The sequence below is a fragment of the Lineus longissimus genome, chromosome 6, assembly GCF_910592395.1.
Source record: "Lineus longissimus chromosome 6, tnLinLong1.2, whole genome shotgun sequence".
Classification (NCBI taxonomy): domain Eukaryota; kingdom Metazoa; phylum Nemertea; class Pilidiophora; order Heteronemertea; family Lineidae; genus Lineus; species Lineus longissimus.
This window is the reverse complement of record NC_088313.1, coordinates 16175773-16200851: the sequence shown is the minus strand read 5'-3', so window position 1 is coordinate 16200851 and position 25079 is coordinate 16175773. Positions and strand designations below refer to the sequence as shown.

Below are 25079 nucleotides of genomic sequence, written 5' to 3'. Positions count from 1 at the left end.
AGCGTATTCATGGAAAAGATGAATATTTGAAATCGAATTTTGTACGCGGGCAAAAGGCGAAAAATACAGATACAAAGACAAACACGAATTTAAACCACCGCACGGGTTGGTTGAATTTATGTATTAAGACCAGTTAGTGTCGATTTGGTGTTGTTTAGAAGTAGTCTCAGGCCTTGTTTTCGATGGTGACAAAATGTTACTCTGTTTCGCTCGTTTTGCGAACCACACAACTACACACTGTCGCATGCATTGCATGCAATACACAATGTACTGCACTCTTATAGTCAGTATTGTATATTAGACTTATTTCATGCTTGCTTTTAGTTGTAGTTGATCTAATCTATAGGTAAGATGTAGAATGGTAGAATGACATCAGGTCATAGGCTTTACACGTACTCATACTGCGTTTGACTGAGTGTCAACAACACCCAAGTCCAACCTACCAACGGCAACGCCAACGGTCTGTCGGTCAGTGACAGTGTGAGTGTCATACTTGACTTGACCCTGTGATGTTGTGGCACGACGTATTCATGGTAGTATCGTAGTTATATTGATGTAAAATAGATGGATGGCAATCTGATGCAGTCAGGAAAATTTATAAACACGCTGCATGCTTTTCAGCAGAGAAGCTGCAACAAACCAGTCTACTGTCCATACTGTTCATATTTCTCTCTTGGTCTCCAGCCTATAACATAATGGAGAAGGAGCAGCCCTAATTGTGCTAATGGGCCATTCAATACTGACAATAGGCCAGTTTCTTTCAAGACAGATAAAGTCCATCGCAAAACTGACATATCAGCAGTTATCACGTTTGATAATCACAAATATCTCGACTTGTCGGACAGATAGAAACGTGAAACAAAGCGTCATGCATGTTTGTACTGTAATTGTTGGGTCATTCAATTTACTCATCAATTTCAAGGTCAGGGCTCAATGACCTCATGAATCTGATCACCTTTGATAATTGCAAATATTACAAACTAAGGTTAGGTCTATCCTGGTCTTGGCGTTATTGAATAATCACATAGGAACCATATGAACTTCACAACGTCTCTGTTTCAGATTGATTTCAAAATGCCTGTGGCAGCTTCATCACAACGGGACTCCCAAGTATCTCATCTCTGCCAGCTCTTCCCAAAACCACCAAACTACCACCCAATTGGTGTTGACGTCAATGGCATCACACAGTTGCCACCCGGCCACACAGCTCTGCATCCAAATGCTGGACCATTCCTCGCACAAGAGCACAATCAGACTGTCAACATCGGAGCAGCAGCAAATGTCCTCAGTGGACCAGAGAGTCCAGCACATTACTTTTCAACGCACAGTCCACCAATATTGAATCTCAGTCCAAACCTGAGCCCAGCAGAACCTCAGCGGGGTTCACCTATCTATGATCTTAGAGATACAACTAGGAGACGAAGCTTGCAAGGTAAGATCTTTGAAAAAATGTTCGTCTATTCTGTATCTATCAAATTCTTGCTCCCAGCAGATGTACATTGTATCAAAAATCTCTTATAGAGGTTACAACACCAGCTGATGATAAAAAGCATTAGCTTAGAATATTGAACACCTCTTGTCCCCTACTCCATAGACAGTGCTGCCCCCTTTGACATTGGTGAAGATATGGAACTAAAATAATGCACATTTCCATTTGTTCTGAGATAATCCATTCTTATGTTCTCAATTATAATAATGATTTATTGTACAATCGTTAATGTGCATATTATTCTATATTGATTGTAAAAAAATGCGTCATAACCGCCTTCTGAATTTCAATTGATAATGATAGGGATAGCACTTTTTGATCAATTAGAACACTGGCATACGTAGGGTAAGAATAATAAATGAGGTGCACATGTAGGCTACAGGATGAATAACATGGCTTGAACTCAGATACTACATGTACTATTATTGCTGCAACTGGCAATAATTATAAAAACAAGCAACCAAGTTTTACAGCCGCACACAAGAAATCTTTTCGAGCATTGATTATTGCTGGTCGCAGTGATAAATATCTCTCATCTGCAGCTTAGATCAAGTCCCCTAAAAGATGGAGTCTCGACATTTATTGATACGCCCTTATCAATCATCTAACTCTGGCCAGTTGTTGGCCAAAATAGACTGCTGTAGTTTCAATCTGAAATTTATAAAATTACAGTTAATTCTATAAAATTGATATGATAAATTTTCTGTCCGTACCACAATTTATTGGTATTGGAGGATTTTTTTGCACACAAGCCAATACCCATAAAATATACGGTGAGGTTTTGGAAGGAAATTCAGTAAATATAGGATACTACTTCGTCTTCTATTAAAATAGCCTCAAGTGAAAAAATCCATTAGAAAATTTAGATCCATTCAGAAAACTAGGTTAGCCTGATGAAATTTGCTCTTGAAAGCCAACAACAATCGGTGGGAAACTGCTCCCGAGGTGGGCACAAGTATACTACAAGTATTGGTATTCACTAAAGGCTAAGGGGGTCAGGACAATAGATAGCCGAGTGGCTAAGTGGTTCTGCAGTGGTAAGAGCGCCAGCCATCCTCGTGCTCCTCACACAGTTTCAGGTTAACAATACATAACCAGATTATTGCCAAGCTGCCGGAAAACCCCGTTCAGGAAATGGATTGCCAAAAAAATTTGTCACATCCGCCATATATAATATATATATTCAGAAAGGGATGTGATTTTTTGAAGAAAAAAGTTTACAATTTTTAGAGGGAAGGGAATTTGAACTGATCAGTTTAAAGTTGTAATGAAACAAGTCAAAGAAGTATAACTGCGTGCTGTCCACCTCTTGGAAAGATTGCTCTTGTCTCTCGTGACCACAAGTTATAAATCAAACCCGTGGACTTGAAAATGCAGGGGTTAAAAAATATGGTGTGCGTCATTTATTACTATACTCAGAAAATGTAGGTTGCCTATTCAATCAAGTTATACCATCAGAAAAACAGCAGCCGCCACCATTGCATGTGTTTCTGACATAAACTTAGAATATTGCATCCTGACCATCGGCATCATCTGGTGCTAACGGTCTATGGTGACAGTTGCCGCAAGCAAGGCCAATTTGCATCAGATGCAAATGAGAGAATGTTCGGAACGAGGAGGATGTGAGTTGGGAGATGGATGTCAACCATCAGCTTGCAATGGCTGGCATTGGCAAGTTCAACTCACCCTGACTTGTTCCATAGTCTAAAATCCAGGTTGGTTTAGATTATTGCCAATATTGTTGCCATTCTGGAAAACTTCACAGTGTCAATCTATTGCTCGCCTGGTTTTCATGGTGTTGAACCCACATGTAGATGCACAATTTAAATATTCCATCACATTTTGCAAGGTTGAATAAGGCGATGGTGTAAACTTTTCACCCCTATCTTACTTCAGGGCCTCCCTAATGGAGGGCACACATCATGTTTTGTCATGTTCCGATCCACCACCCAGGCACACTAGTTCACTGTGCATGCAAAACAAATCCCCCATATTCTCTTCAGGCCCTGTTTTTCTTCGCTGGGGTTGGAAATGTCATCATTGTCTTGCTAATGGGCTTTCGTGAGATCGAGATAAAGGTATACTGTTTTGGATTCAGATGCAGGCAAGACAGAGGACTGATTTGCCATTGCTGTGATGCCTTAAAAGGTGCTGGATACGTTAAGGTTAAGGTTGAGATTGACCAAAATGAAACATGTGCATGTTTGATAGCAATAAAGCTTTTGAAATGCCTTGGAAACGCATTTTTCATCTTTTTATTATTATATTCACTGTAAAGAGAATATTTGGATTACGTCTACTTTTGTTTTTACTTCCCAAATCTCAATGCAAGATTTCCTTTTAATGTCACTTTGAACAACAAGTCCAATAAACCAAATATAGTTTTCCGAGCCCCAGTCCATATTTCACAGGAAGCTGCTCTTAGAACTGGGTATTAAATATGCAAGTCCGATACTCTGAATTTATCGGTACCCTGTTCAGGTTCTCGTTGGGAGCTCAGTGCAGTACACATGTGTCGCTTGTTCCGCGAATGAATTCTGAAAGGCAATTCTATTGGCTTATTGTCTGGCGTGTATAATGAAGTGGTTGTCATGGTAGCGCCAGTAACAGCTTGCAGAATGGTATCCCAGGGAGCACCTGCATATAAAACGCGCTCTTCTATCCGCCATTTGAATCTCCCATGTGACGAGGCATCTATTTTCCCTGTGCCTCAGTAGTAATCTCCATTCTCTTAGAAATTAACCCCTCGGATGCCATTCAAATACTGCTTGTGACTTCTGCCAATCCTATAAAAATCTAAGGAATTTGGAGGTATGTTGATATACATTCCATGCCATGGCAATCTTAACTCAAAATAATGGATGACGCATTCAAAAAATTACTCACTTTTAAAATGTTTTGATTTGACTTCTGATCTAAGGGTTTACTCTCTCTTAAGTGGCGAAATGCATGCCTTCGATTTTCATCGCATCTGAAAATGTGTATAACGAAAATCTGACTTGAACTATTTCACTGCGTGTGAAACTACATCACCTTGCACTGCATTGAATTCTCAAGGATGTTTTTTAAACTGAATTTTTTTGTTTTAAAAATGAAATATGGAGATTTTCATCCCTTGACAAGTGGTGGTGGCAGTGTATGTAATAGCGCGACTGTAAAATCTAACGGTGCGAGTACTTTATTCAAACCCTTCATCAAAATAAGAACGGCACAAGATCCTATGTATTTTGTACTTGCAGCCCTATATTCTGAGTTCCCTGGTTGCTGTTTCCATGACAACAGCTCTAGTCCGCCATTCTGATTCCATGTTCAACACGACCAAGCATTTACTGGCTAAGGTTGCCGAATGAAATCGAAGTGTTAAAGGACTTTGCTATTTGCGATCTCAGCTATGATGATGGGGCTTGTGTGCTCTGATGAGATGCAGTTATGTCTGCCAGAATGTTTGAAAATTTGTCGATGGATTGAGATATTTGCTCTGAATAAATTCCTGGCTCGAAAATAGCACCAGCACAATCAGCGCTGTGCTGAACTCAAATATGGTTCTCTTGGTTCCATCTGTGGTATTCCTAGTTTAACCCTAAACATCACAGTTTGGTTGTTGATTTCCCTATCTTGACTCAAGCCGTTTACCACCATCAGTGGTCTTCTCCCTTATTCACATGAGGACCACCAGTTTGACCCCTTAGATCCTGTCTATTGTCCCCCTTTACCTTAATTGATATCAGGATTTGGTTTGGCCTGAAATTGTGCTCCACTGTCTTTAGTTTAGAGACACAACAAACATAAGAAACTTCTCTTCGGATGTGGCCTCTTTCTGTGAATCCAACACAGCACTTGCAACATGATTATCGTCATCAATATGATGCGCCCTCTTTATCTCGATGGAGAAATCGAGACTACGTGCACAAAAATGAGGCCCTTTGATAAATAATGCAGCGTTGCAGTCGAGGTTTGTGAGAATTGAAATTCAATCATTAGTGAAAATGTTCTAGTGGCTGACTTGGAAATGGAGTGTAGTGTGTTTCTGAGCTGATCTATAAATTGACTGACATCATTATACCCAGAGATATAGTTTTTGCAATAATCAAGATAAATATGCGATGTATTCAAAACCATGCACTGGTACTGTGCATAGTTTCTGCATGCACTCTCGCTCCCGCTAGACCATTACTGGATGTAATCAGTGGCTTTGTTCCTGCGAGAGCTGCGTCCAATCAAACACTGCAGCTATTGATCCTTGCTTCAACGTCATGACGAATAGGCAATACATGCCAGCCGCCCTCTCAGAACTGCCAACGATTTCATGTAAATTGCGAACGCTGAAATTAACTCGGCTGCTCTTGAGGGTGTGCGCTGCATGATTTGAAAGGCTCTGGATCGAAGGCTTGGCTTGGCTCTCTGGTACGCTGGCAAGGGTTTACTGATACTGACAGCTCGGTGATGGGGGCTGTGACTAGAAATCTGAAAGGGGTTGCCTTGGTGATGTGGCCTTGTTAGGCGAGGCAATGAAAAAGGAAATGTTAGGTTCTATTCTGAACAGCCGTGCAGTGAGTCATATGCAACATTTTAGGTTACTTTCTGGAATTCAGAAATAAAAGGTACAGGAGCAGATGTTTGCTTTTTTCTGGACAAGTTGATGTGAAACTGAAGTTCGAAAGTAATGCCTGATAAGTTAGTAGGGTGTCTTGGAAATGGGTGCAAGATAGTTTTCAGACTATAAATCTTTTTTTTGAAAGACTTAAAAGGTTATTTCCAAGAATTATTTCTAAATCCAAGCTTTGATGTCAACTGACCAGCGGCTGTGATGTCACATTTATGATTTGTCCGTGTCATACGGAAGATTCTGGAAAAAACTTTTTTGCAATATTTTACAGAATAGGTCTGATAAAGAATGACCTCATCTCATCTCCATGGGTATATTTCTTAGGAAAGAAGCCCAGGAAGTTTGCATTGTCGGAAGATAATGTGCGAAACCAGCAAAGGTTGGGCCTCCATCTCCGGGTAACTAGAGGTCATCTGTTAGGTCAGTCACAATGCGTATACTTGTTGGCCTCGTCTTCTGCCTTGTATCTGGTCCTTTCGGTTGCTGCGTCTTTCATCTTTTGTGTCAAAGATCAAAGGTGTGCACAAAAGGTCTCTCTTCCTCTTATGTGTCCTGTATTTTTCTCCCGTAATAATTGGACCCTGTATGCCTGATATTAAGAGTAAAAGCACACAATAATACAATGTCATGAGTTCATGTTACCAAGGGTTCTTTGTATGGACACTTTTATGCGCTGCGCAAACGAGTGATTTTTATCGTTGCGACCTGCAACATATCCATGACAACATGAGGACTGTGGATGGTGTTGGCCAAACCATCCCAATATCCCGACATAAGTTCCCCAGTTCCTTTAACTCCACCATTAAAAGCTTAACTTTAATTTGTTCTTTTGTAATATTCCAATAAATTGTAGAAAAAGCTTCAGCTGACGTAACAAATTAATTTAGGCCTCCTCAACTTTGGAACCATTCAGTGATCAACCTCGAGTAGGATCCTGCTTTTCATCACCAAGTGATGTTTTGTGCCATTGAATTTGGTCCGGCATCAGCGAGGGATGAACCTATGGACCCAGGTGTGTTGGCAGACCTATTGAACCATTGGACGCCGCTGTTCCAGTGTTCCCGGATGTTGGGACTTCCAGTGTTTGAACTGCTGGGTATTCCAGGAACTGGTGGTGAGGAACAAAAAGGTCTTGCCACAATTTGACTCGCACACAACCATGGTATTGGTAACATTGAGACTGGTTTTTGGGCAACCGTTACAACCACCTTCAAATTAAATTTTGTAGGTGATCTTTGGTGGATAGTTGCCTTCATTTGGAGGTGCCACTGCTTAAATCCAAGATGGCATCAATGGCAGCCATATTGAAATTCATTTTATTTGCAGTAATTTTAGCTACCTTACGAAACTGAGACTATGGATGGAGGGTTTCTGTGTCCTAGCTGTCCCATCGGCAGTCAATAGCAACTACGATCAGATTGGAATTCATGCAATATGATTTGGGTGAAACTGAATATAAAGAAAGTAGCAGCAGTTTATTCAAATTTAGTTCCTGAAGACGAAAAAGTTGGTCTCGATGAGACTTTCTATACTTGACTCCTCGACCTCTTTTCGAACTTTTTTTTCAGTTTCCATAAGTTCAGAATTTCATTGAGACAACTTTTTGAAGCTGTGTTCCTGCTCATTATTTCCAATCGTGGGAGTTCCGTGATTTTCAGAAAAAATGAAGACTCGGCGGGAGTTTGATTCGAATGGCGAAAAACGGATGCCAAGTGATTGTCTGAGATCACAAAGGCTATTTTCTCACACACAATGGTCAGGTCCGTGAGGGGATTTTCAATTTCTTTATTTTTGGGATAAGGTCCAATGTTGTCATTTGGGGCGTAAATTGATGAAGAAGATCTTACATAAGATCATCCTATGTTGCATGACGGTTGGGACGCGTTGTATGGCTTCAGAGAAAACGTTGAAAAGAGGGCGGTTCTATTCGCAATGGGGTGCACTGTGGCCTACAAGTTCTTACATGCTGATGAATCCCCTATAGACATGGCTCACATTTAGCACTCAGAATTTCAATTCCATGTCGACGTCTTTGTGCTGGCAGGATCACGGCAGAGCCATCAACCCAATATAGCCACGTTTTATTTTCCAATCTCGTCTTACCCGCTGGTTTGTTAGACGAAAATTTGACAAGATCTTTTCACCGGGCCCCCTGAATGAACTATTCACTCGGGCCGGCTTTGTGTCATCTCTGCCTGGGTATAACATGATCAGGTTCCTCTGTAGGAAACTGTAGACAAGTTTCAGCTTTCTTAAACTTTGGCACAACTAGAGCATGGCAGAGTGTTGCCGAGTTGTTGCTCTGTGACTTGTTTCTCTGTGACGTGTCGGCCATTTACCTCTCTTTTCTCACAATGCTGAACCAGTTAGATGATAATTTGTCTATCATGTCACCATGAGAGGTGCAATATGCTCTTCTCGTGAACTGATGTGGGGATAAAGAATTTTTTTTGAAAGGTTTTTTTTTACACAATCAGTTTTTGGGTCAGAGTCATTTATTTGGAAAACCTTTTGTTGGAAGTGTTTGTCAGGTGCATAGTTAGCTTTAAGAGATAAAACTTTTATTTGTGCTGATGTTCCAAACTCCATTTCAGATTCCTTAATAATATCATTCATATAGCCCGATAAAATTACCCAACTAGTTGTGGACCCAATAGATTTGGACTCCAAGTTGCCTGACAAGTTTTCTTGGACAGACCATCCATTTTTGGGCGCATAGTTACCGCATTCATTACAAATCTTTCAGTCACCAAATTTTCTTCCTGATAACTAAACTGACCTTACTCCCACTGCGATACACAAAGCAATTGTCAAGTGGCTTTTACCAAAAAGCCCTCTCAAAAGATTCCTTTATCCGAAATACTTTCAAATGGACCTAATCGTCTAAACGCACTTGTTCAATGCTTTCCAGAGAAAAAGGACTTTCAACTACTTTACTGGAAGCCCTCTGTTTGCAATGAAAGGGGCCAAGATTTAAGCTTTGGTTCTGTAATTGTGAGGGAAGTTTAGGTTTTTAACCCTTTCTCATCTTGCAACGTAATGGCGTCTCAACGTCTGTTGGTAATTTCAAATGACGTCATGGAGAAAGCTTCGCTCCCCCCTGTCGTATCAGCTTTATGGTCACTCTGAATCGTGAGATCCAGAATCTTAAATACAAAAAATGCTTTGGACCTTTTAAAATGTGGAATATTTTACAGTAACGTTACTTATAGGCATTACTTAGAAAATTCATGTGTTGAATGAGGGTTTGCATTTTATGTTAATGTGGTATACTGCAGCAGTTGGCTTGTGTCAGGGTTTATTATCAGGCCGGCTTTCAGTCAATATCCTCTCAATCTATCTATCTGTATCCTGCAGTATAGATCCTGGCACGGTTCCCATGACATAGTTCCCAGCACACCACCCCTTCAGTGGGAATGGTATTACCCAGCTCAGTGGGTTCAATGTATACAGTCTAAGCACGGCGGCATTCTACCAATACATTGGCGTGTAGAGAGGACTGAGTACACAGCTCTTTGGTGTCCACTACCATTATAGAGAAAACCGATTTAAAGTTTAAATTTATTTACAAAAGTTCCCGAAATTTGCAGACTTTACTCGCAGATCAAAAGTACACGTTTGGAGTACCCTTAAGATTTAGGTTAATTTCTTAGATAAGTGCTTGGCCCTTATCAAAGTTCCGGTATAGCCTAGTTCTACATGAACCTTCACATCACTGGTCACTCCTCTGTGCTTCTTGTTTTACACAGTCTTCTATATATAACTTGTACGGAGTGTCTAAAACACTTTTATACAGGATCTAGTAAACTTCTGACATCTAATCAGCGTGTGGGATATAGTTCTGAGTATACGTGAAGTTTATCGCACAGGACCAAAGTTTATAGCTTGGGATTACTCGTTATTCCAGCGTACAGTCATGGATTCATAGCTTATTCATGTGACATGACAAGTTCGAACTTTGTTGGATTAATTTGAATTTTCTAGTGAACTAGCAATAACGTGTTGTCGTGATGGCAACTTATATCAACATTGCCCCCAGTATGAGCCATATGAACAGTCTACCCATAGGCCATGTGGGACGTCCTCCGCTTCATTCTCACTCGCACATGTACCAACCAGCTGACAGTATTGGTAAGATTCTTTTTTAACATGTTCTTTTCCTGTTGTCGAATCATGCCTTGTGTGTTCTGGATGTTTCTGTAATAGAAAGAGTTACAGTACAGTACTCTTCAGAAATAAAATCCCTTATTCCCGTCAATCTTTAGCGCATTTCAGACAAGATATCTGTCAAGTAAAATCACAAACCATTCCTTCAGGCAAGATCTATTAACTGGGAAAGATCATTTAATACACCTGTGAAACATTGTAGATCGTAATCACGCACCAGAGGATTTTACTTTTGAATAGTACTGTAGCCAGTGATGAGACCAGTCTCTCGTGTCAGGCTCCACCATCACAAATTCACAAATAGCAAAAGTTAAGAATTGAAGGCCGTGTAGCACGAGATAGGGCCGCAGTGGCGCTAGTTTAGTTTACTGTTACTATACAGATGGCACTGCAGATAATAATACATCCAAAAACATTCCATAGGACATCTGTGTACACATCGAAGACCTACCCTCTATCCAGAAACTTCGTAAACTCAATAATTGCCAAGACATTCCTCCTTACAAAACAAGTTCTAAAAGTATCGTATGAGAAAAAAAGTCTTATCCTGGTCACTCCCCCTGTTCAATATATTATTGGATATTGGCCCTGTTTTCAGAGCCCCACCTTCAGTGTGTATGTCGCCGGATGTAGCCTTGAATGGGGCTGTGGATGGGTCACTCCATCAGTATTCAATGGGGTTATCGGAGTAGTGTTCTGCATTCCATTTGATATTTTGCTTGAGGTAATTGCCTGAAGGTATTCACATTGTTCGTGGATGATTCTTTCCTCTCGGTCCTCTGGCTCTGCATGTGATCGGTAAACCTCTTATGTTATATCTAGGCAAGATCATTTGTATGATGTGATCTCAGACAAGTTCACCTATCTTTTGACGAGTTCACATGATGCAAACCTGCAATTTGTATTTTGTGAACTTGACAAGGTGTTTCATGACATTGACAAAATCCCTTGATTGGTGATGTTATGTCAGTTCACATGTGTTACATAATGACACTTGTTATCTTGAGAAGTTCACATGATGTGTTCTTCAGAAAGTTCACATGTCTGATCTAATGACACATGTGATCTTGATGAAGTCGCATTATATGTTATCTTGACAAGTTCACATGATGTGTTCTTTAGAAAGTTCACATGGCCGATCTAATGACACATGTGATCTTGATGAAGTCGCATTATATGTTATCTTGACAAGTTCACATGATGTGTTCTTTAGAAAGTTCACATGGCCGATCTAATGACACATGTGATCTTGATGAAGTCGCATTATATGTTATCTTGACAAGTTCACATGATGTGTTCTTTGAAAAATTTCACGTGACATGTTCCAGACAAAGTCCACATCATGTTGCATGTTCACATTATGTTATCTTGACAAGTTCACATGATGTGTTCTTGAAAAAGTTCATATGACATGTTCCAGAGAAGTCCACATCACATTATGATATCTTGACATGTTATCTTTCACATCATGTGTTCTTGAAAAAGTTCACGTGATGATGTGATCAAGACCACATGTTGTATGTGATCTAGACAAAGGTCACATTATGTCATCTTGAAAAATTTCACGTGTTGTGTGATATATGGAGGAGCTGGCATCCTTGTATGAAAGCCCTCTCAACCTGCACAGACTATTACAAGCTGTTGGGCTGAACATTTACAATGCCTCATAGCGCAGTCATACATGTTTGTATGTGATAATACTATTGATAAGAGTGCCAGACACTCTCATTCAGACTCTGAACAAACCCCGTTATTCAGGGCTCAGCTTGACATGCAGCTCCTAATGTTTTCTCCTGTTGCAGCTGCAAATTTGAAATGATGTAGGTGTGTGTTTATGAAGTATTTGCTTCTTGCATATATGATATGTGCTTTGTAATTATCACATGCCAGAATGTCAGATCTGCAGATGAATTGAGCACAGATCAATCCAGTTTTAAGCAGAGATCCATTTGGCAAAATGTTGCTGTGTACAGTACCAGCTTACATTTTAGTGTGAATTATCCCAGACAGTGTTAGAAAAGATTGCAACAGCTCTTTGAGGGGTCCCAGGTGTTTGTGCGCAGTATAGTCTTTTTCTTTGCACCAAGACGGAGTTCGAGAAGTTGGCTGTGACTTTTAGAAAAGTTTCACTGCGCAGTACTACGTTCCGGTTACCTTAAAAGCGTTAATTATTGCAAGGAAATCAAGTCAATGAAATTTGTATAAATAGAGAAAGTTAGCGACTGTCCTTTGTGGGGTTGCTGGTGTTAGTGCGTAGTAGTCTTCTTTGCTTCATGACGGGAGTTCGAGAGGTCTGGCATGACTTTTGTTGTTGTTACTTATATTATAAAAGCGTTAATTTGCTCAAAACCTGAAACTTCCGTGCTAATAGAATGTGTTAGCGACTGCACTTTGAGGAGTTGCGAGTGTTAGTGCGCAATAGTCTTCTTTGCTTCATGACGGAGTTCAAGAAGTTAGAAAAGTGTCAATGTGTGCAGTACCAGTTTCCTGTTATTTATAGAAGCGTTAATTGCTCTAAGTCTAAGGGATGAGAGAAACTTCCGTGCTAATACAATAAATATTTATCTTAGCGATTGTACTTCGAGGTGTTGCAAGCGTTACTGCGCAATATTCTACAGCCCTCTTTACTCCAGGGGGGAGTTTGTGGAGCCCTTCTGGTTCTGCGTTACACGGTTGTGTGAAATTCTGCTGAGAGGCTGAAAGTATTAAAATCGACTTCCTTCATCCACCATTTCCTTCTTCTCCGAGGAAACCCATCAGTACCAACTGGTTGCCATGGTAGAGAATCCTCATAACAGAGATTCATGTTCGCTCATTTTGGCCGAATCATCTTCAGGGGGTTAATTGGGTTCAGGGGAATTGTCAGTCACACGCATCATGTTGACCGACTTATTTTTATGAGGAGCCCATCATATAAACCAACACAGTAGTTTTTCGCTGGTTCATAACATTTCTGGCGAAGGAGGGTTTTTATAGTGTATGGCACCGCATCTTGACACACAAGCTCTACGATTGGACTCAATGGATCAAGATGTGGTGTTCTTGTTGGACTTGGAGGTTGGGGGTTCATATCCCTTTCTGAGGTATAGTTTGCTCCTTTCATAATCAGGTTTGAAAGTGAAGAGAAACTTATTTCCCAGCCTTGGTGGTGAAAAAACATGTCTCCACCACAAAAGTTTAGCAGAATTCCACTCGGAAGTCCTGCTCATCCTAGTGAAATCCTGCATGGACGCTTTAGTTATTATGTTTTGTCCGCCGACATCTACTGCCTAAGAGCAACGTGGAATGGCATAATGTATCCAAATAACTGAAATTCCCAACTTTATTGGATGTCTTTGTCACTGAGGGAGGTTTGACCCTCCGGGAGCATTCACCAGCAAAGAAAATACTTCTCGTCTTTGACAATATACGTGGGCTGGGACATGCTGGGATCTCGTCCCACCAACTTCCATTAGTTCATGGCAGTGAGTTGTGTGTTCATCTTTATTCCAAATCGGCTCAAGTTGGAGAGTATCGCTGATTTTTACCACACATTCTCTCTGGGGACCAGAATGAGTTTCATTTCATCATAAGCTGGCTGTGGTCTCTGTACATTTTATGACCCCTTCTTCCAGCTATGAAGTGTCGAGAACGTGGTAAAGAATAGGCCAACTGCTGTGGGCTATGAAGTGTCCATGTCCACTCGAGTCCTACTCTACATTTTCATATTGAACGAGACAAATTTCTTCAAAACGTTGAAGGAGCCATGGTTGAATTTTCTCATACTTTGCATAATTCTCAGGTTAGCAACCCTAAAAACTTATCTCGCTGCGCCAGCCCATGTGTGTGTTCTTCCTACGACAAATACTTGAATATGGATTGCTGTCGTGTGCCAGCAGAGACGAGAACGCCAGGCTGATTGCGTCTGAGCGGACTCGTGACTGGGGACTCATGACTCACTCATGTGTTTGCTTTCGTTTCCATAATTCATGGTTTTCCTGTGTGCGGCGTATTAGTCCAGGTCCTATGCTAATGAGGAGCTGATGCTGAGCTCTCTGGGTAATACCAGCTAACATGCTAATCACTACTGAGTGCTGGTAAAACTTATTGACCTGGTTTCCATGTGGGTACATGGACCCTGGCCATTTCATGAAGTTGCTTGAATCTGCTGCTCAATGACATTGTTCCCCAAAGAAGGTGATACAAGGTCAGAGAAAGTGTTTCTTTGTAGAACATTCTCTGAGTGAACAAGATTAATTTGGTTACCACACCTTCGTAGTACTGGGTCAAGAACGAACATGTTGTTATGTCCGTGATACAGTACTCGATCTAGGAGTGTTGATGCTCCCTGGCCTTGGTCAGGACAGGCTCCTGCCTCCCCTCTCCTGCACCACATCAGCAGAGCCCCTATCTCCAAGTAATTCAAGGTCTTTGTGATGCCGTGGACTCGTGTAAACCTTCCCCTCTTAGAGCAATGCGTGTTTAGAATCATACCAGCAGTGCCCCTATCTCCACCTATCCAAGGTCTCCACGATCAAGTTCACACGATCTCTTGTTCACTGTCTACTTCTCGGAGAACGTGTGCATGCCAACCAACCGCCAATTGTTAAATGAAGTCCGCATCGTGTCAAACGCAGGTTCGACCACTGCGCCATTCTTTCTAATCACATGGCATTTCAATTTGTAACCATAAATGAAAAAGTAGAACAAAAGGGCTGTCTTTTTCAGTGTTCCTCTATGGAGGATGTTGGTCATTATGCCCAGCATTCTGTGCTGGATGCTGGTAGCAGGATGATTGATTGGGTATAGTGCTAGCGATGGAGGATCCTGGTTCTGGCATTCAAAGTCATCAAACCCTGTCCCTGCCAGTGCTAGTTTGGAAAGTGACCATAACCGTAGTATTTTTAAAGTCAAAACTCTTTTGGGCACAGCAGCCACTGTCATTGTTCGCCAGGTTCGGTGGAAAAAAACCCAAAAAAAGCAAGAGAGTTTTCTCCAAATGCATAGGATATCAGTTTGGGGGATATTTCCCCTCGCCACTATGAAAAAAACGTGAAAACAGAAGAGACTGTTGTCATGATTTCACTTCACAGTAATACACATAGGGCTTCGTGACTCCTCTAGAATAGACCTGCAGGTCACGTATTCTTGTGTCGAGCCCTTTAGCAAAGTTAATGTTGCTCCATTGATAATATACTGAGCTGAAATGTACCCAGTGCCACAGAAATCTACCACAATCCTCAGCATCTCGCATCCATGGGAAGCCCAGTATGAGACTGTAATGATTTTCTCCTAGAACAAAGAACTTTGTTAGCCTCTCTCTCCAATAGCTCATGCTATCCCCACGCATGTGCTGTATCCTGCTCATGCTAATGTTGTGCGCTAGCAGCAGAGCAGTTTCAGATTAGCAGTTTGAACTATACACAAGCCTCTGCTTGCCCTCTATTAAGGACATCCTTAATAAAGAGGTTGTCCTAAATAGAGTGGTTCTACTGTACTTGGCATGCCCTCTAAAGTCAAGCTGATCTGCAGAAATTAGAGATTTTGGTAACTTCGCTGTCAAATTGTGCTTCCCTCTGAAAGTGATCTCGAAAACATTTTGTGATGTGAGAGTTCTGCCCCATTTCAGCAAATTTGTTTTTTATCAGGTTTGCAATTAAAAACGGCTTCTTCACGTAGGCCTACAACGTGTTTGGTATAGCCCTACATATTGGCAACACTGGCGTCATGATTTATATTACCAGGTACACTGTATCTGCCCTCTGTGACATGCGCCTCGCCTTGTTCACCTACTGTGACAGATTCTAGAGGTTTTGCCGAAAGGTAAACCAGCAAAAAGCACACAAACTGAATGTCCCAAAAGATAGATTTTCATGTAACCACAATGCGTTTTAAAGAAAAATATTGGCGAAGATAGATTGGGTTTGAATAACAAAGGGTTAAGATAATAGTAGACGAAAGTAGTTTGATAAACATTCTTCAGAAAACAATAAGGGATTTTGAAAGAAGTTGCTGAGAGCAAATGTTTGGGAAAGCGCAAGTCCCGTGTTTGTTCAGGTGCGAGAGACGATTACTTATGGATGTGAATTTTCTGACAGATATGAAATCTAAATAATCAAAGCCATTTGAGAGTTTGTGAAATCCAATATGCAAATGAGGCGAAGATGAAATGTGGTCTTATCTGATTTAATGAAGGGCCATGTGCTGTACGGAATACCTTTCACCCAAATTCTAGGGGAGCGAATGTATATTTCATGTTAAAACCACTCACGATCAGGTGAATATGGAATTTTGGATTGAATGAGAAGGATGGCAACATCCATGTGTTTTGACACAATGTGAAAAAATCCAGAGCGAGTGTGCTTTTCCCATCTGATAAAAAACTATGGCTGTTGAGGGTGGTTTGCAGCTTGTGAGTAGTTTGATACCTTGTCCCCGTGTGTAATATTGGGGTCAAGGTTGACCAGAATTGGGTCAGGGACCTTAGAATTTGGTGGCAGTACCTGTAGCTCAAGAAGGGGGGTCTCTAACTGTGAACATATTATGTTCCATACACTTCATTCCTGAAGAATTCATTTTATAGAATTTTCTTTCCACAACTTTTACCGACATCTGCATTATAAATAATATAAGTGGATCCTGACGGAATTCTTATTCTTCTCGGTTTTCTCTTTGCAGACTTGCACAGTAATCTTAATCAACAAATGCAACATTCACCTCAGTTCTTCTCAGGGATTATAACAGAAGATTCAGGAAGAAAGGTAAGAAGATGTCCTTTTCTTAAGTTTGATTCTTTAAAAATGGCCCATATTGGAGGGAGAAAAACCACCTCGTGGAGCAAAGAGGAGCCATCAGGAATTCAGATTTACTCAAATCTGGCAACCATTTTGGACTTTGGCGGCAATCTTGGATTTGTGGAAAATCTGGCAACCACTTGTTCACCGAATTTGAAAGAGGTTTTGAGATACCGCAAACCAGTAGGAAAACCCAATAGTTAGTTTCCAATCGGCGTTTCCTTGTCTGCAAGGAATATTGGCCAAATGTGGGAAGTTTAATGCACACTGCCAACGAACGTTCTCAGTTCTTGTCAGAACGTTGAAAAATTTTCATGCCTCGCCCTTGAAACAAATCCCTGACCATATCATTACCGGTATGGAATGACCTAACAATTTGCAACCTGTGCTCTGGCAAATGGAAATCAGAACATGTTCTGGGTGCTCTGACAAAAAAGCCACTCCCTTTTCCATCAAATCCATGAGGGTGTTGTTTACAGCTAGCTTCCCCTTGTGGTGGTTCTAATTGCCTCATGGACGAAATCAAGGCAAAATATATTCATATTGCCCTGGGGTTTGTAGCTATCAAGAAAATACTTTTGGCGTGGGCAGTATAGTTTGATATGTATGAGAAACTTGAAACGTTGAATGGTTGAAACAAAAGAAACTTGTGTTATTTCATTTTAAATACATCGAGAATGAATGAATTAAAAGTGTGGTATACACTAAACCTCACCATTATGGAAATACCTAGCACCACAGCAGTTACCACCCGCTTGATATATTGATGGGGCACCATATCAGAAATTCATCGAACGCGGGGAAATCTCTGAATGGCTGATAATGTGGACCATTGTTATTGGTCTGTATAGGGTTAATCTCGAATCTCATTTCAATCTATATTCAACCCAGATAAAAAGCTTCTTATTTCTATGAAGTTCGAATGTGGATATCAATTTGTAAAAGGATATACTCCACGTCACGTACACGTAGCCTTTGCAGTTTTTTAAAGTGGAGATCCACCATTTTGTCTGGAGGCAAAACGTGAGGCTATGTTGGGTAAATGCCCTTGTGTAATGGCCTCTCAAAAGAGATGCTTTGGAGTGACAGTTTTAGAATTTCAGGATTGGAATTTAACCCTTAGATTCTGACAGTGAGCTGCTGCAGAATTTGAAAGAAGTAGCACTCCTCCTGGAGGGGGGGGGGTTCAACCGGTTTCCATCCCTGAGAATGAGATGGCATTGCTAAAGGTTTAAACAGAGAACCATCTTCAAAAGCAGCTTGTAAGGCCAACATACCAGGCCGCTGAGCCACAAGACCGCAGGGGTTCCAGTGGGCGCCGGGGTTGGCCAAGCCGTTTGTACATGCATGTCCCCTATTGAACAGTTCCAATTCTAAATCACTTAGAATACTCTCTCATAGTTCAATGCCTTTGGCATCTGAAAGAAGCTCCTAGTATCTTGGGCAAGATCTTTTCAAGATATTTACCATTGCTTGCCACCAATCATGAAGCTTATCTTTGGCGTGCGCATGATGGTGGAACTGATATATTTTCCGCAATTATTTCTGCAGCATTGACACCAAACAATAACCTACGATGGCCCTGGGCACAATGTCATTCTGTCGTTTAATCGACAATCCGTGTCGTAACTGCAGTCTCACCGGAGAACGCTCTCCTCTGGTACCCTTGTCGTCCATGTCACGAGCATGTCGCTCCAACTTGAAGCCTTTGTTAGCCAAGTTTCTGTGTTAATTATTTCTACAGTCTCTCGACAACGTACAGTGTGCTCAGAGGGGAATTAGACCCAATGTGTATGTTCACAGAAAACTAGCTGCCAGGCGGGGAATAGTTTTTCCATCTGCTACATCAGTTAGGTTGGAAATTGCCTTTGTTTCATTTTTACGATAGGCAAATGTCGCAGATCTCCAGTCCACACTGGACCGTGGGAGTGCTTGATTAGTTTGAAAGTCTGCTGGCTAATTACTATAATGCCTTCCTGAGCAGCAGCCAAGTGCACAGAATGACTTTGACAAGTTCCTAAATGGCAATATATCTGAGTTCCAGGAGGTGCCATTTGTGTCCCTACTCGGATGACCAGTTCACCAGAAAATGGACGATAACTGTTCAGATTAGTTTTAGAACAACTCCTCCCTTCCAAGTCATCTGCTCCAGTTTCAAAACATTTTCAATGAGTTGCAAATGTAACCTTTTTTCCAGGTGATCTACGTAAGATGGGACGATAAGGTCCTATTCCCATGCCAGGAGGTTGTATTAGTTGTATGAGTTGGCAGACAACAGTTATTGGAGTTAAATACTCCCTCTAATAAACTACTGCCTTCCCGCTGATTTGATAAAGCTAGATTTATGAAGCTTCTTGTACTGATTCAGTCTGGTGCATACTCCCAGTACACACGGTCCCTAGGCAGAAGCTGTTTGCTTTGTTGGACATGATGCTGGCGGTCGATGAACAAATGTGGGGTGCACAAGCTGTGCCCCTGTGCCCTAGTTGTCACAGCTGCTTGTATTAGACCCTGCTGTGGGTGGGGCAATTGAGTAGCAAGGCTGACCAGTGTGATAATCTCTCTCGCCCCCAGATGGGAATGTCCTGTGAATTTGTGTGTAGTGTCATGATTACTCTACCCACTCTACTATGCCTAATTATAGTTTGAACCCTGTGAATACAAACCCACTACCTCTTGGTGCTACAGAGCTAATAGAGCCTTATTTGTCAAGATGGTTATCACAAGCATTTGATTGTATTAAAGGAGTTTAGACCTATATTTTTAAGGAGGCATAACTTTCTTAAATCCTAAATCATCAAGCGCACCCCAAATTCGTTGGGGTGCGTTCTTCTAGCTTCATGGGGTGCCCTCAGCTTCCTAATTTGCATAATAACCCTAACATCCTCTAACCCAAGTAAGTTACAAATCCCCTTCCTGTACCAAACTCCTCATTAATGGAAGCTTTCCTCTGAATTATACCGGCTTAATTTCATTCCACAAAAAAAGTAAAGCCGAATATCTCCTTTAAATGTCTTTGGCTGGCACCCTAAGCCTTTTTCCATTGTGACAGCGTTAAAGGGGGACTGAGCTGCTTCCAAACACAGGGACCCTTGGGCCTACAGTGTAATTACTGTATAATTACAGTGTAGACAGCTTGTAGGATAATGAGACTTATAACAATTTTTGAGACTGGATGTTTTTATGGTCCCATGTGGTTTTTACAGTGGGGTATTGTTTAGAAAAAACCAGCAGAAGTATTATATTCATATGCTGCGTAGATTCTAAGGACTTGCAAATAAGCACAGTTCTCACAGTGTCATTTTGGAAGTGGTTCTTTGGGGAGGGAGTTGGAGCCTGTAAAGGGTAAAGGAATACTGACGGCTAAGATGGCATTGCCGTCATGCGACCACCATCACCGTCGTTTGTGCATCCACCGGCAGCGACACCTCATGTTGAATGTGAGAACAAGAGCTGAGGATATACTTGTAGAGCCGCATCCAAGACAGGTACAGTTCAGCTTTAAGTTTGGCCATCGAAGGCTGTCCCCATCCCCCTTCCATAAATTTCCCAAATGCTTTGTCTATTTTCAATACTGCTGTGTTATGTCTACTTTATTTTGTATTGGGATATTGAAAATTGAAAACAAATCAGCCAAAATATCACAGGGTCATGGCTGTTTGTTTCTGACTGATTGGCAGTGGATGATATATTGCTCGAAATAACAAACAATACTGTCTATTTTTGTCTGCAGACCATTGTCTCTTTCCTAGGTATGAATATGTATGAAGGTTGACACGGTGATTGCTATAATCATGTTAAACCTGACCCTGGACTTAGGAAAATGTTGTCATTTGTGGCCTTGAGCAAGGCACTTCATCATGCATCAGTCTCACTATGGTATTGTTGGAGAGTTGGAGAGAAAGTCTGACCTGATGGCAATACCCTGATTCGTGACAATCACCGACCTAAGAATTCATGCTGCCGTCGAAGGCTTTAGAAGATTCCTTGAATGCTTAGAAGACTGTGGAATTATGCGGCCTCTGTATTCTAGGTTGCCAGCATTGATCTAGAATCCATTCAAAATTCATGCGACAACCAATAAAATCTTAACAGCTCTAGTTCAGAACGCATTCCTACCCACATTAAGTTTTACATTGGGCTTGGGGCCTGCACAACTCTTATTCAGGTTATTCAAAAATCCCCTACCCACATAAAATTTAACACATTTCCACTGTGCTCTGGCATGTTTTATGCACTGTTACCTGTGCACATGACCATAAGGGGGTTAACCCAAGCATGTGGCCAATCTATGAAATATTCAATCGGCCTGTGGACAGTTTGATAATAGCCGCCTGATTATGTTCCCGTCCTGTACACGAAGTATTTACCATGTATATACAATCTAGGTTTGTGGCCCCATGTTCATTGATTCTGGCTCGAATGGGGGCGATTGAACCCAATGCCCTCTCGTTCCCTTTAAAAACGCTAGAAAATTAGCCATGCTGTTGCCATACTTGAATGGGAACATTAGCTCAGGATTAGTAGCACCGAACTTATAAAAAGCTAAAATCTTTAAAAATGGTACTCTCAGCACATGTAGGTTTTTAGCTTAACCCTTTCTCATGATCAGCTGGCATCAGATCTAGTCAAAGGATAAGGCAAGGTCCTAATAAGATGTTGATCCCCATCCCTGACTTATTGACAAGTCTGGCTCTGATTTTATCAGATTCCGGCGCTTGGTGAAATAACGTAGACGAAAACATAGGAGAAACCTTCTAAAACCAGACTTCATGTAGCTTGCCTTTGACGTGTTCGAGCTCGCTGGTTTATCTCGCGGACAATCAGCCAAACCATTGACCGCTTGTAGCTGTTGGCGAAACCATTTCCACACGCCACTGCTATCTTTGAGTTTGACATGTCCGCTGTATCCTGAGAGCTTGTTTGGTGTGCATGGCATTGGCTACATCTGTCATTGTCATATGCCGTCAATAGACGCAGCAGAGGCAAGGGATGACGTCAGGCTGGGTGCCATATTAGCGTCAGCCATTTTGCATGGTATCCCCCACACCCAAAAGTCTCAACCCCAGTGGCTTGGCCTCCCAAACCCCTCAGTAGCCCAACTCTCCAATAATAGGAGTCACGCTGTTGGTTTTTGCAGCGGTAAATAAAGTTTCCCGCAAACAAGCGATTTCTATCGCCGTGACATGACATAGCCATGACAACATAATAATTGTCATCGGAAGCGACTGCAGACTGGTTATAAAATCGCAGTCAATATACATATTGTCATGGTAACATTGCCAGTCGGAGCAATAGAAATTGCTCATTTGTGAAGAGCTTTTGTCAAGAAAAGTCTCTGCACATCAGCAGTCTCTTCAGATGCAAGGAAGGCAACAGCTCAGTTGGGTAAACTCACACCTAGCTCATGGATGTCTGGGCTTCCTGGCTCCAGATCATTCAGCCAGCATGCCTGGTGAGTCTTGGAGCCTGTTGGCCGGCTTTCCTTCCCAGCAACCTGGATTCAGCCAATTATAACAACAAGGATGCACATATCCTTTTAGTAGACTCTAAGCTCTGTAGCCTTGGACTTTGCCGGTCTAATCCATATATCAAAATGGAACTGATTTGCTATCAATGGGTAATCTTTTAACATGCTAGCAATGCTACCACTGATGAAAATTGAATGTATTTTTTGCCCATCATTTGGTCAGGTTCTTGAGTTTGTTGGATCAAAACATGTAGTTGCATGGTGAAGACTAGAGACGTGAATACATGGAATCGGGCTAAAGTCTTGTCAGTGAAAGGCCCAAGCCTTTTACGTGTATACCAATTCCACAGATGACTAGCAATGCATTGGACTAAAATACTCTAGAGCTAGTACTTGTATTAGGATAAGCGTCCTGCTGCGTAAGAAAAAAAGGATATCGGCTTTAGATCTGTAGTCCTGCTTGCAGCCTTATTCTATCCCATCCCTTAGTAACCCATTCTTATCCTTTGCCACTGCCCGTGATCTAGCATTAGCGAACCAAATGCTAGTCGGTAACCCATGATTTGAGAGCGTAGCCCGCAGGAGGCCTTGCTATGCAGTCTGGCATCATCAACCTTCCATGGATTCCAGTCGGCTGGCGTAAAATTGAATTTCAGCTGAAGCATAACTCCATAAAGCCAATAGATGCTGATGACCGATTGGCTGATTCCATAGAGCAGTGTTAACCCCTTCATTCTTCGAGTCTGCTCCATTGTGGCTGCTGTCGTTGAACTTCGGGCCATCGGGCATCGTGTATCAACCGCAGTAGTTTCAAACGAAAATAGAAGGTAATGGTCTTCCATACCGCCTCTGAAGTATCAGTGTGCACATGATTAAAATGATACACAGTCCATTGCTAGGGGGAGCATTTCACCGATCTCTGACCTCCATTTTCCTTCTCCATGAAATTGAGGTCCATGACCGAGCATGGGTTCATAGCTTTGATTAAATTCCACACAATTTGCCCTCGGGTGGGAAGGCGTTAATTCAGAAATTTTTCGATATTATCATTATGCACAGTCAGGAAGTTATCGCGCTGTACTGAATAACCCTTCATAATTTTCCGAAAAAAGGTCGCCGGCTTTTATTCAGGACGCAATTGAATGACAGGCAAACAATAGCCGAGACCTGAATATGACAGCATCAAACGGGTGGCTTTGATAAATTAATGGTTTGGGCAAATTTGGTGTTTTTGCCTTGGGTGTTTTCGTTAGGATGATACCTCACTCGATGAGGAACTTCAGTTTTTCGGAAAGTTTTATGTGACATAGACAGGTTTGGCTTAATACTGTATCATGTCGAGTTTAAAAGAAAGACCATAAACAGAACGTGGTTCAGTCACGGAGAAGCTGGCCTCTCAAGATGTGACCAGTGCTGCTGTCGTAGTTGGTGAAATGTATTGGCTGTCTCACCAAATACCGCAAGAAATTTATGGTTGTCTCGCCAAAACATCTGTAGTGATTAAAACAAGGCTAGTACATCCATCAAACAACATTGTAGCCATAGTTCTTGAAGTTCGGTATAAAGGTTATGTTTTCAATAAGACTGGTATCCTCCGGCTTCACGTGAATCTCAAAATATCTGCTCATCATCATTTCATATTATGCCGTTGATATTACCGGTATGTCATATATAGCAATGTATCACATGTATATTCTGTTTATAGTCGCTGAACTTGTAGGAGAAGCAAAGGCCAAGTCAGTCAGATATAACGTCTGAATGTGACTCTGATAAAACCAAGTTCACTTGAAAGGCGGTGACATTCTAAGGGATCATCCATGAACATCAATGGGTTTCACAATCCTATATCAAAGTTAGGATTAGGTTTGACCCCCTCTGTCACCCTAATCCAAACATTGAAAAACTCAAATTATTCAATGGACTTGAATGTTTTCACCTGAAAAGACAATCTTAGTAAGCCCTTTATCACCCCCCCCCCCCCCCCCCCTATAATTGTTAAGATTGTGAAACACATTGATGTTTATGGATAATCCCTAAGGAATGTGTGCATGTATGTCATCACTATAGAACCGAGTCTTATACATTTTTGATATCGTACATATTGCATGTGCCGCATTGCTCAAGGTTACCAAGCGATCGTCACCGTCCTTGGTTGTGACTGTGGAATGAAGCAATACCAAAGATTGTTACTCAGTGGTGACTGTATTGGCTCTACTTGAGTCAGATCATGGTTTTTATGATGATATCTCTCCTTCCCTCAGTTTGGAAACTATCATTCATGGAGGTGATTTTGTTGGCCTTAGGAAATCAATCCTGCCGTGAAGCAAAACATCATCTTATAAGGGAAAGCTGTGGAAGAACGTCCTTGTCTGATGAGGCCTCACAATTCGCATTCATCTTAATTCGCATCTTGGAGGAGACAATTTGTCCTACTCTCAGCATCAAATACTAAAGAGAATGAAGACCATAGCATTAGAAACACTGTGAAAATATGTTGCAGTGTCTCACACGATAAGAAAAGAACATTCCATTGTCAAATAGGGCTCCTTGTTCCCTAGGCCTTAGGGAAAAGCC

At 41.5% G+C, this 25079-nt stretch overlaps 1 protein-coding gene across 3 annotated transcripts in view; it reads left to right on the top strand.

The window, feature by feature from the left end:
• Positions 1 to 25079, top strand: part of LOC135489185 (E3 ubiquitin-protein ligase RNF38-like) — a 56344-nt gene continuing 31265 nt past the window's right edge. Inside the window, exons 1-3 of one of the 3 annotated variants that reach the window (XM_064774407.1) lie at positions 1 to 105; positions 1063 to 1432; positions 16920 to 17002. In XM_064774407.1, the coding sequence (XP_064630477.1) occupies positions 1075 to 1432; positions 16920 to 17002 (441 nt within the window). In that variant the 5' untranslated portion in view covers positions 1 to 105; positions 1063 to 1074. Of the gene's footprint in view, positions 133 to 1062; positions 1433 to 9594; positions 10227 to 16919; positions 17003 to 25079 lie in introns of those variants that run through there. The other 2 variants (XM_064774406.1, XM_064774409.1) reach the window with 2 other exon arrangements.